The 13,219-nt window shown below is 44.1% G+C and overlaps 1 protein-coding gene across 2 annotated transcripts in view; it reads right to left on the bottom strand.

Moving 5' to 3' along the window:
* Positions 1–5,399: 5,399 nt before the first annotated feature.
* The window catches only part of JAG2 (jagged canonical Notch ligand 2), a 178,118-nt gene continuing 170,298 nt past the window's right edge, over positions 5,400–13,219 (bottom strand). For both annotated transcript variants that reach the window (XM_068254255.1, XM_068254256.1), the window contains 3 exons: positions 12,734–12,865; positions 10,798–10,954; positions 5,400–8,048 (listed from right to left, as the gene is read on the bottom strand). In XM_068254255.1, coding sequence (XP_068110356.1) covers positions 7,597–8,048; positions 10,798–10,954; positions 12,734–12,865 — 741 coding nt within the window. In that variant the 3' untranslated portion in view covers positions 5,400–7,596. The remainder of the gene's footprint in view (positions 8,049–10,797; positions 10,955–12,733; positions 12,866–13,219) is intronic.

Raw genomic sequence — 13,219 nt, 5'->3', positions numbered from 1 at the left:
GTGGATCCAGCATAACAGAAAAAAGTGTGTGTGTACCTAGCATAAGATTCTAAGGACAGTTAGTGACATAAGGCAGGGACTAGAGTTCAGAATATTTTTACTTGGGGGCGTGGCCTGTGTTGCGGGGGAGTTTAGAGCGCTAGAACGCCTGTGCCTATAGGTCTCCGAGTTGTAAATCCAGCCCTGATTACTTCTGAAGATCTTTGTGCAGATTTGTAGAGATAAACAATTGTGTAAGTCATAACATAAAATACAGGGCCGGTTCTAACTAAAATGGGGCTCCAGGGCGAAAGTAATCTGGGGCCTCCTGACACCAATACCCACCACCACAACAGCCCCCACCCCCTGCGCGGCTGCAGCTCGCCAGACCGGATTGTTTGGGAGGAGAGTGTCCCTTTCCCACTGCCTTTACTACACTGCGGGTGACAGCGTGCGGGGGGAAGGGGGGGGGGGGGCGGAGAAGCGAGCTGGGGAGGGGATCTCACCAGTGGCAGCTGCAGGGGAGCGTGCAGCGGTATCTGGCAGCCCAGCAGCTAAATGATTTGAGGCAAAGGGGGGGGGGGGGACACTTGGAGCCCCTATGGATGCTGGGGCCCTGGGACAGGTGCCCCCTTTGCCTCTATGGAAGCGCCGGCTCTAATAAAATACATAAAAAGTCTACCAATTAATAAAAAATCCACCATATAGTGGTGTCTAAATGAATGATCAGGTGAGTAGAGCTGAACGCAGGGCAATGGAGAAATCCCTCCTGACATTTACAGGAAAGGGACATGAAGGTGGAAAATCCAAATCCATGTGATTACCGGCACAAATCCTTTTGACATGAAGACCCAGGAGAGCAGATGACCTTGTTAGGTTGAATCAGGAGTGACAGCTCTGAAATGGTCAGATTCACTTCCAGTTTCATTGTTAAAGTAGCACTGAAGGGAGACACATATGGTGGCTGCCATATTCATTTCCTCTTAAACAATACCAGCTTCCTGGCATCCTGCTGATATCTTTGGCTGCAGTAATGTCTGAATCACACACCTGAAAGAAGCATGCAGCTAATCCAGTCATACTAGAGTGCTGGCTCAGACCAAGAGCGCGTTTGAAAGCGCCAGAATTTTGAAAAGCGCTTGGCTAATGTGTTTGTATGGGCTAGTTCACACCAGAGCGATGTGATTTTTTTTTCTAAGCACAAACGTGGGTTCTGCAGCATTTTGGAGGAGCTTATGTAAACTATAGGAAAACTGTAAAAATTGCAAGGAAAAAAATATTAAATCGCTGAACAGATTTTCAAAGCGGTTTTGCCAAAAGCGGTTCTTCAGGTCAAAGTGTACTTTCTGTTTTGCCACAAGAACTACAAAATCGCTAAACGCATAAATAGAAAATCATGAAGCACATTGCGGGAATCACTACAAAAAGCTTTAAAGAAAATCTGTAACAAAAAAAAAAACCTCCCCTGGGGGGTACTCACTTCGGTTGGGGGAAGCCTCTGGATCCTATTGAGGCTTCCCCCATCCTCCTCGGTCCCATAGTGGTTGCGAAAATCCTCCAAGGGCAGCAGCGATGTAAATATTTACCTCCCGGGCTCCAGCGCAGGATCCGCTCCTTCCCACTGAGATAGGCGGAAATAGCCGATCTCCGCCTATCTCCGTCAGAAGAGCCGAAACAGCCCCCCCGCTGGAGCCTGGAAAGGTAAATATTGAACAGGCTGGCGGGCCGCTGTTCGGAGGGCTGCAGCAAGACCCCTGTGGGACAGAGGACGGGGGGGGAAGCCTCATTAGGATCCAGTGGCTTCCCCCTCCCGAGATAAGTACCCCCCAGGGGACGTTTTTATTGTTACAGTGTCTCTTTAAAGGGATACTGTAGGGGGAGGGGGGGGGGGGGCGGGGGAAAATGAGTTGAAGTTACCCGGGGCTTCTAATGGTCCCCCCGCAGACATCCTGTGCCCACGCAGCCACTCACCGATGCTCCGACCCCGCCTCCAGTTCACTTCTGGAATTTCTGACTTTAAAGTCAGAAAACCACTGCGCCTGCATTGCCGTGTCCTCGCTCCCGCCGATGTCACCAGGAGTGTATTGTACGAGGACACGGCAATGCAGGCGCAGTGGTTTTCTGACTTTAAAGTCAGAAATTCCAGAAGTGAACTGGAGGCGGGGCCGGAGCATCGGTGAGTGGCTGCGCGGGCACAGGATGTCTGCGGGGGACCATTAGAAGCCCTGGGTAACTTCAACTCATTTTTCCCCGACCCCCCAACAGTATCCCTTTAAGCGTTTGCGATTAGCGATTTTTGGTGTAAACTAGCCCTCAGTCAGAGCACCTGATCTGCATGCTTGTTCAGGGTCTATGGCTTAACCCCCTTGCCGTTCTAAAAAATCCAGCAAGGAGGCAGCGCTGCACTTTAATTTGTTTTTTTAAATCATGTAGCGAGCCCAGGGCTCGCTACATCATAGCCGCTGAGCGGCAGCATCCCCCCACCCACTGGCAGGGCTGCCAGGCAATTTGCATTGTTTAAAAGAAAAGTAACATGTCAGCTTCCATATTCCTCTCACTAGAAGAGAGGGGTTGCTTGTCTCAGGTGGGCGATTTAGACCCTACTGACGAGAAAACTCAGCAGAACTGTCAGGCAGCTGGTATTGTTTTAAATGCAATACATATGAAAGCCTCCATATCTTACGTTGGGGTTCCTTTTAAAGTGGATCCGATATAAAAACGTACTCATTGCATAATTGTGTTCCTTTTATATAGTTTATACGGCATTCCTCAAGCCAAATACTTTTTTTGTTTTGTTTTAATACTCTAATTCCCTATAAACTAAACAAGCCTTTTTAAACCTGGTTTCAGGTTCCCTTTAAAGAAACCCTGAGAAATAGAAATAAATGAAATCCGTACTTACCTGGGGTTTCCTCCAGGCCACGAGGTCCCCTATCGTCCTCCTGGCTCCTCTCCCGGTCCCGCTGCATACTGCGACAACGGCAACACCCGGGCCGAGTGTCGGTCTGACACTTACTGCGCATGCATGGTTCAGTTAGAAAACCTGTACTGTCACGCTGACGTGGCGTGATGACGAGTAGCGTCACTGTTAAGCAAGTGTTGGGCTGACACTCGGCCCGGGTGTCGCCGGTAATGAAGTATGGAGCGGGACCGGGAGAGGAGCTAGGAGGATGCCGGGGGACCTTGCGGCCTACGATGGGCTGGAGGAAGCCCTAGGTAAGTACCGATTTAATTTCTACTGCTCAGGGTCCCTTTAAGACCTAAAAGGTGATTATTCCTCTGTAAGCGTCTAATCTTTTCCAACTTAACCACTTCACCCCAAAAGGGTTTTTACCCAAACGGACAAGAGTGATTTTCATCTTTCAGTGCTCATCCCTTTCATTTGCCAAACAGCTTAATCACTACTAATCACAATGAAATGCTCTATGTCTTGTAATTACTTTATTTTCTATGCATTTTAAAGGGAAAAACAAGGAAAAAATGAAACCACTATTTCTCCAATTTCACCCCCTATAGTTTTAATATAAACACTGTTACTGTGCATAAAAGCCACACATTTTATCTGCCTATTTGTCCTGGTTATCACAAGATTTTAATTATGTCCCTAGTACAAAGTATGGTGACATTATTTGGAAATAAAGGTGTATTTTTTCTATGGTGTTTTTTTTCCCCCACTATTTTCACGTGCACGGGAACGCATGTGCACACGCAGGAGCGCGCACGTGCACACGCAGGAGCGCGCACGTGCACACGCATAGTGGCCGCAACACTGTTTGACTTATAAAACGGTTCTGGTGGAGCCGTTAAGAGGCTCTAGCAGGACGTTTTTATAAGCCAGCTTGTCATTAAGTGGTTAAACTTCTCAGAATATTTAAACAGTCTCGTAACCCTTTCAGTAACTTTCTGAAGTCACAGTTCGTCCTTATAGGTTCTAATAGTGTGGCTAAGCTTTTAGAGTACAGGAAAAATGGCCTCGATTCATCATTGTCTTTGCAATAACTTTTTCCAGTTCCTTAAATTACAGAATTCGAAGTTCGATTTCTAGTTGTATTCATCAAGGTTTTTCGGCATTCGGTGTGACTTCGATAAAATATCGATAATGCGGTAACGTGTTGATATTTCCATTTTATAGGGGTAATTTAACACAAGGCCATAAGATTCCCGTGGAATTGTGGGTAAAAAGGCAGTCCTTTGAACACCACGTAGCAACATCCTGAATAGCGCTTAACACCTGGACCAGGATTCTGGAAGTGACTTGGGACAATCCCACAATTGCACCAGCTACAGCTTGATAGGAGCCTTTTCTGAAAAAAATGTAGTGCAGCTATCAATTTAGTTAACCCTGGCACTGCCTGTGTTCTCTTACAAGATGATTCAAGAGAAATGCAGATGTCCTGTTATAGCAAATAAATCCATTCTCTTGCAAATGGATATGGTTCTAGACCTTATTCTTGCCCTTCTGAGCCTTTGAATCACTCTCAGCTGATACATAACCACTTCAAATGGATCCATCTTCTGTCATCACTGCTCTGTCGTTATTCCTGTCAGATCATCGAAGGAGATAACTAATCCTAAATTTAACGCTAAACCACGCCCACTTTCATTTTCATGAATTGCATTTCTTCCGTTTTATCGCATCAGTACTGAATGATTACCGAATGTTCGCTAACAGCTGTAGATAACTGATGAATCCTGAAATCGTCTTATCGAGTTCGATATTTTACCGAGCTGTCAGTAATTTATTTGTTAAGTCTTTCCACTTAAATGGGAAAAAAAACAATATTTCAGGTATAATGAACTTTCAATCATGGACCTACAAAAGTATTCGGCCCCCTTGAAGTTTTCCAAATTTTTTCATATTACTGCCACAAACATGAATCAATTTCATTGGAATTCCACATGAAAGACCAATACAAAGTGGTGTACACGTGAGAAGTGGAACGAAAATCATACAGGATTCCAAACATTTAAAAAGAAAAATGCAAAGTGGGGTGTGCATAATTATTCAGCCCCCTTTGTAGAACCACCTTTTGCTGCAATTACAGCTGACAGTTTTTTAGGGTATGTCTCTACCAGCTTTGCACATCTAGAGACTGAAATCCATGCCCATTCTTCTATGCAAAACCGCTCCAGCTCACCGTATTTGCTTGATCAGACCATATGTAGTTTGATAGAGTAATTATCTTGCATCTGTACTTCTTTGAAACATACATGGCCCCTCCCATGCCCCCCCCCCCCCCCCCCCCTCCATGCCCCCCCCCTCCCAGCTTATTACAAATATTGTAATTTCAAATTTGTGTTGAACCTTAAAGCAATAATAGCACCAGTAACAGTACAACACTTGACATCTTGTTTAATTTAAATATTAAATTAAATGTAAACTCCATAAAGAAAAAAAAAAAAAAAGAAAACAAAAATACTTATAACATTGTTATAAAATGCTTTAATAAATAGTTTCTTTTTCCTGAACCACTTTAAGAACATGTCAAACAAAAAAAATGCAATAAACAAAAAACTAACATCCTGCTAAGCGATTCCTGCATTGTGGTATAAAATATTTTCAAGCATTCATGTTCATTGGCCAAAAGGTTTCACCTTCCGGGAAGTCATAGCTCCAACTGAGCTCCAACTGCCTGGATGGTTTACAGCGTGCTGGGGAAGAGGGGGAAAAACAACAACAACAAAAAGCAGTTTGCCCACTTGCCCTTTGAAAACAGTAAAGCCTTTAAAAATACAAAAATAACTGCTCAAGCTCTAAATCTGAATAACCACTTCTGCGAGGTAATTCAACCTTGAGTTTAACGACTTTCTGTTGGAGAAAAAAAAAAAATTGAGGTGGGAGGGGGTATGGGGGAAATGAATATTGTTCCCTTCATCAGGCCCTTGATTTAACAAACAAAAGAACATTATGTAATACTACAAGCTAATAAAGATTTTCCCAAAAAAAAAAAAAAAAAAAAAAAGACGTTTGGCATCACACTTTTTTCTGAAGCCAACAGACATCTTTTAAAAACCAGAACAATGGGCTGAAAACATTTCAGTATAGTATATATACACACATCTATGCCATGTCACAATGTAGTTACAGCTGACTAAATGTCTCACACAGAGTATATTTAACATTCCTTACTGAATTTGGACATCAACAAAAAGAAAGGAAAAAAAAAAAAAAAAAAGGGAAAAAAAAAATTCCATCAGTCATAAAACCTGCCTCTTGCAACATAAATTAAAAAGGAATGGCATTGTAAAGAACAAAGAAATTCTGAAATATTGTTAATAAATCAAATATACAGAGCGATTCCTTTAATATGTACATATTTACAAAAAAAAATTAGGTTTACAATTACAAAATAAATGTCTCTATGGAGAGGACCCTAGGAATCTGCCTATATATATTTTCTCGAGAAGCGGAAGGTAGTCTTTGACAGTTGCTATAGAAAAAGTTTAATCTCAAGGCACTTGTCACATACATCAATACTGCAATCCTAAAATAAAAATTAGATAATAAAAAAATAAAATAAAAAAAGGACACTTAAGCCACAATTAAGGAATCTTGGACTAGCAATAGTATTGTTCCTGTTAAAAGACCCCATAAGGCAAACGTGAGCGGAAATAGACTGGAAGCAGAGTTGAGCACTAGCAGGGCATACACTATTACACCACTTTGTCAGGCTCTTGCAAAGCTGAAAAAACGCAGTTCAATGGACAGAGACAAAAGGTTGGTTTAAGAAAAAATAAAGTTAAGATCACTTTTCCTCAACTTGAAAGGGGTTTGGACACTGTACTTAAATTATAAGCGTACATAAATGTACACTGTCATACCCATGCCCCACCTGTCTAGGATTGAACAAACTATAGATCAAATTACACCATTGTTTTAAGCTCAAGCAGATGTCGCTGCTGGGAAGCAAGGGACAGGCCCCCTATTAAACTGAATACAGAGCCTGCCCCGTCTCCAAACACCGACCCCTACTGGTAAATGGAGCCATTTCACCAGATTGATAATGCCTTGGTGGCTAATAAGCCAAACTTTTGACAGACAAGACTGCTCATTGTATTTAAATTGCTCTGGGCTGGCATGGGGGGGGGGGGGGGGGGGGGAATTGTACATGAATGCACGCTTCTTTTTAGGTCAAACAAAATAAAAAAGTAATATACAACTTGTAAACAAATATACAATCTTTACGTAACAAATCTTACATGACAGTAGGAAAAAAAAATACAAACCTTTTTTGTTTCCTCTCAACCCAAGAGGACTTAAAGCAAACTTTATAAAAATAGCAACTATCAAAGAACTTATCTTTTTTGTCTTTTTTTTTCTTAGACGTCACAAATAATTTACGTAGAAAGAATACAGCGACAAATAGAAAAAAATAACTTTTGTTTTTACATAATAAAGAAAATGAACAGGGTCCAGATTTTTGTCCGGAACTGCACGTCCAGATGAAAGGGGGGGCTTTGGCGGGTTAATGATGGACAGCTCGCCGAAGACCCCACACTAGTCATATTAGGACCAGTTTTTTACTTTTTTTTGGAGATGAATTCTGTGTCACTCCTCGTCCCATTCCTAGCTTAGGCACAATTGTCCTTTTGTCTACAGCTCCGGCTCTCCTTCCTTCAGTGGGGCGAATTCACATTTTTAACACATGTGTTAACCTGCTTGTCACAGCCTGTCCGATTTGGTTTTTTTACAGGGGAATTTTTTGAGCAGTCAGCATCTCCTATGCTCACAGGAGTCTTTGAATATTTTTGCGAGAGGCACTCGTCCTCCCCCATGTCCTCCTCCTTGTCCACTACGTCCTCTTTTACCCCCTCGTCAGAGGCAGAAGTTCTTTTTTGGTTGTAAAGAAGGTTTTTGCATTCATACTGAATGTCTCTGTCTCTGTAAGGCACCCCAATTGGGTTCCATATTGGGTTTAAAGGCTGTCGCTGGTTGTTCGTCTCATTGCTGAGGCTCTCGCGCCTTCTTTCACGCTCTTTTCTTCGCTTTCGCATCCACCAGATGCAGATGGTTATGCATGCCAACCAAACAATGCTGAAGACCACACAGAGTACCGGAACTAGGTAATCTAAAAAATAAAAGGATTTAATATTAGGATGCATAATTCTTGGTGCACGAGGCATACTTCAATGGTGCCAATGCTAACAGATGTTAAGAAGACAATGCGAGAAGATGGATGGAAATTTCAGTAAATTCTTGGAACCGATGGGAGCAATCTGCATGCTAAAGTATGAATGCCCTGGTTGCAAGTTCACTTTTTCCTGGCATAGTGGGTAAATTATTAGCTCTCACGTATTCGCAGTTCTGGGACAAATTTCATCCATGACTATATCAGATTATTAATGTTCTCTCAGTGTGTGCATACATTCCTACCACTTCTACAAAATACACTGGCAGGTCAACTGGTTCCACCCAAATTAGCCCAAGACCACAGTAGGGGCTAGGAATGAGTCCGGCTAGCATGAAATTCAATTTTGCCTGGGATGAAACTGAACCTGCGTGTTGGTGGACACTGACAGGAAGTTCTACGGTGAAGGTGGAAGTGCTGGGATGATGGTGAGCAGGGTACCGACCAGAGGTGGTAACAGAGGAGTCAAAACTTCCTACTTTGGACCACGCCCACCAACACTCAGGTTCAATTTCGCCTGCAAAATGCAATTCTCATTAGCTTACCTTAAGGGGCCCATAACACCTAACGATTTTCCCGCCGATATACAGCAGATTCGATCACTGATCAAATCTGCTGTGAAATCGTTGTGCAAACGCTGACAGAACGATCGATTTCCGCCCGAAATCAATTGTTCGACGATGCCCATCGATCCGTCCGTGTGGAAGATTTTGCTTGATCGCCGGTGGGTCGTGAGTGCATCAATAGCGGCGTTCGAAGGCTCGACGACCGACGCTAGCTGCAATACATTACCTGCTCCGCCGACGCGTGTCCCCGCTCTCTCCTCCGCGCTGGGCTCAGAGTCCGGCTGGCTTCACTGAACTTCCTATCCCGGCAGGAAGTTTAAACAGTAGAGCGCCCTCTACTGTTCCCCGGACAGGAAGTTCAATGAAGCCAGCCGGACTCGGTTCAATGAAGCCAGCGCGGAGAAGACAGTGGGGGCCGGGGGACTCGCGACGGCAGAGCAGGTAATGTATAGCTAAGGGGTGGGGTGGGGGGGGGGAAAGGGGGCGGCAGCTTCACAGATGATGAATAGATTTCATGCTGAAATCGATTCACATTCTGTTTGCAGTAAAGGCAGCCATACGATCCCTCTCTGATCAGATTCGATCAGAGAGGGATCTATCTGTTGGTTAATCTGATGGCAAATCGACCAGTGTAGGGCTACCTTTAGTAGGAAAACAGACTTAGCCCATGTGAGAAATGGTTAGTGCTGTGTAAAACACTACAGAAACACGTGTCAGCCTTCCACGGACATGGAAATGTGACCCTTTAATTTATTGACGTTGGAATAGTCTATCTGCAGGCAGGTCATAGGACTTCACCTTACAAATGTACGCTGAAAATTGTGCTTTAACAATACAAAATTAGAGGATTTTCATTGGCAGTGGCTGCAAGCAGCTCCACCCCATTTCTGCCTCAGTGCAGCTATGCAGCAATTCTCTATGTTCTCAACCCCTTTTTTTTTCTTTAATAACTGTTTAAAGAAATCCTGTAACTAGAAAAACCTCCCCTGGGGGGTACTCACCTCGGGTGGGGGAAGCCTCCGGATCCTATTGAGGATTTCCCCCGTCCTCCATGGTCCCACGGCGGCGGAGATAAAGCTCCCCGAACAGCAGGGATGTAAATATTTACCTTCCCGGCTCCAGCGCAGTATCAGCTCTCCGCTCGGAGATAGGCAGAAATAGCTGATCGCTGTCGGCCCTGTATCTCCGTGCGGAGAGCAGCAACAGCGCCCCCGCTGGAGCCAGGAAAGGTAAATCAGAGCTTATCAGGCTTGTTGAGAGAGGATTCCGGGACACTTCGGGGGAGCCAGCGATGGATTACCTGCAGCTACAGGGAAGGGGGAAGCCTCATTGGGACCCTGAGGCTTTCCCTCCCGAGGGGAGTACCCCCCTAGGGGAACTTTTTTTGTTACAGGTTCTCTTTAACAATACAGTGATGGAGGAAAAAGCTCCATATTCAGTTCACATGACACCAGAAAGACTTAAAGTAACTGTTGTGCATAAAATAAAAAATCAGTTCTTTATTTTTAACTGGTAAACAATAAGAATGCTAACCAGGCAATCCAAAGGTTAAAAATCACTCTTTTCTTAACCTTAAAACATCATTCCCCAGTTTCCGTAGAAGTTGCAGGGCATGCCTTCTTTTTTTTCCTTCCTTACTTTCCTTCCTTTTTCCCCTCAGACATAAGTAATGCAGCCTGATTGCTTAAGCCTCTTTCCCTCCCGTTTTCCCCTCCCACACCCTCTGTTCCTCTCCGATTGGCCGATATTTCTCATGCTGAGACAATGCACTTTCTACTACAGAGCTGGGTGGGAGTGTCTAAAGACTGGGAGTAGGGTGGGCAATGCATACGCAATCAGGCAGAGGAGAGAAAGGAAGGAAATGACATCAGAATTGGCTTCAAGATAGACAGTTAAAATGGAAAATCCTAAGAAGGATTTTCAGTTTTTTACGATAGAAAATCACTAAAATCAAAATGTGGATAGTGCAATACATATGTTATGTAAGTAGAGCAAGTATTTATCTACATATGTGTTTTTTTCTGATCGTATGGCTGAAAGCCACTCTTTAAAAACAGGTTTAAACGCTTCAAAAATAATCTTTTGGCTGAAATTGGGATAAAAGAAAGCAAAGGGTTGCCTACCTGAACCAGAACCATCCATTACCACCGTTTCAACTTTGACCTCGGTGATGGCCAGCATGACTGTACTGTTTTGCCTTTTGGTGATGGCATTAACTATTGTAGTGGCAGCATTCTGAATAAGGCTGTTGTCTTGACTCTCCGTCGGTGAGACAAATGCCTGCAGAGGGGTAAAAATAAGTAACCATGACACAAGTGCATCACATCCCTACTATACACATAGCAGCATTGAAGGGGATACAAATTCAAGATCTTTGTTCCAGTTTTGGATATAGTGAGGACTGTATCACACTTGCTTTCAGTTTGTCATGTGGTAAACAGGAAGTGAGGGCAATATCTACTTCATAGGTAGGGATAGCCAATGAGATGCAAATAATTCTGAGTTTGTGTCAACTGGAAATCAAGTGCATCTCACTGGCCATCAGCAAGAACATACTTAAAAAAAACTAAGTTCTAAGCTCTTTCCACTCTACCTAAAACGTCAATTTTCTGGTGAAATTCTATTCTAGCCAAGACACACAAAAAATAAATAAATAAATTGGTGAAATACTACTTAACCACTTCCAGACCAGCAGTTTCTTGTTCCTTAAAGGGACTCCGGGCACCTCTCATGGGTATGCCTTTAAGACTTCGACCAGTACTGCAAAGTACTTAAAAATGCATACCTTTCTGTAGTGTGTGCTCTCCTCTTTCATTTGATGTGTGCCTGAATAGTTTTTGTTCAATTTCAATATCGTGGCTGCAATATTGGCTATGTTATAACTTCTGGGTCACCCCCATCTTCTCTGTTAGAGAAGTGCATCACTGAATGAAGCAGGAAGAGGAAGTGACACGCATGGCCATTGCAAGAGGCTCCTCCAGAGGGGTCATAGCACAAATTTGTTGGAAGTCATTTGGCTTATAGGCATGCCTATGAGAGGTGCTCGGAGTCGCTTTAAAGAGAACCCGAGGTGGGGTTTTGACAATGCTATCTACACACAGAGGCTGGGTCTGCCTATACAGCCCAGCCTCTGTTGCTATCCAGATCCCCCCCAAGTTCCCCCTGCGCTCTGCTATCCCCCATAAATCACAGCCGCGCTGTGCGGGTTGTGTTTACATCTGTACTGTCAGTCTGCTGCTCCCTCCGCCTCCTGCATAGCTCTGGTCCCCGCCCGCGTCCCTTCTTTCCAATCAGCAGGGAGGGAAGGGACGCGGGCGGGGACTTGAGCTATGCAGGAGGCGGAGGGCGTAGCAGACTGACACTATAGAGGTAAACACAGCCCGCGGCGACACGCTGCTTGTCGATTTATGGGGGATAGCAGAGCGCAGTGGGGGCATAGGGGGGATTGGGATAGCAACAGAGGCTGGGCTGTATAGGCAGACCCAGCCTCTGTGTGCAGCTGGCATTGTCAGAACTCCACCTCGGGTTCTCTTTAAGGGCCAGAGATTTTCTAGGCTGAACATGGAGCTGACCCACAGACCCATCACTGATACCTGCTCCCTCTGCTATCAGTATGACAGCAGAGCTCCGTGTGCTGTCAGGAACTGATTTTATTGGCTCCTGACCCTGTGCCCAGTGTGAGCCAATTGCAGGAATCACAGGGTCAGGAGCCAATGAAATCAGCTCCTGACCGGCTCATGGAGCCCCGATGTCATACAGACAGCAGAGAGAGTGCCCTGCAGCAATGGGAGAGCTGCGCAATTGGCTATAGCATGTGGCGTGGTCATTGAAATCTACGCCCTCGCAGAGATAACTGGCCCCAAACAGGGAGTAGATTTCAATTAGCAAGGTTTGGAAGCAGATAAGGAAAGTTCCCAGGAGCTAAAGAAGTTGTGAACTCTGGAAAACACAGTGAAGGATCACCCTACATACACAGATGGTTCAGTGTATACTTGGGTTAAAGGTCCATGAATTAGAACTTGTAACTGATTTATAGTTCATCAATAAGAGTATACTTACTACTGCAACTTCCACTGCTTTCTCAGTTGAATAGGAGACATCACATAAGACTATAAGCTGTTGGTCTTTCGATAACGTTCTGATGGACGGCAGATATCGGATCTCTGAGCAGATGTTTTCAACCGTAGTTCCCTTGAAAAGCATATGAAAAAAATCAATTTTAAAGTTTATTTACAAAAAGCCACCTGTAACTGCTCATCACGGACCAACATTCTTCCATCAAGCCTAAAACTGGTCTGTTGATCCTCCTAAAATTTACTCTAAACTGCAGTAAGGAAACCACATTGGTCGCCCTCTGAGGGACAGTTATTGGCTGTTCTCTGTACAGGTGACCATACATAACAGAATGAATGTTGGGTAGTATGCCAGATGTGATGAGCTAAATGAATTCATGATAGAATCTAATTCAAATTCTCTCTTCGACATAAGAATGATCTTTATTAAGATACTCTCCTTCTGTTCAGATTATCAAGCAAAGTGGAAAAT

Source organism: Hyperolius riggenbachi, chromosome 9 (assembly GCF_040937935.1).
Source record: "Hyperolius riggenbachi isolate aHypRig1 chromosome 9, aHypRig1.pri, whole genome shotgun sequence".
NCBI classification, from domain to species: domain Eukaryota; kingdom Metazoa; phylum Chordata; class Amphibia; order Anura; family Hyperoliidae; genus Hyperolius; species Hyperolius riggenbachi.
This window is presented reverse-complemented; position numbering and strand designations above follow the sequence as displayed.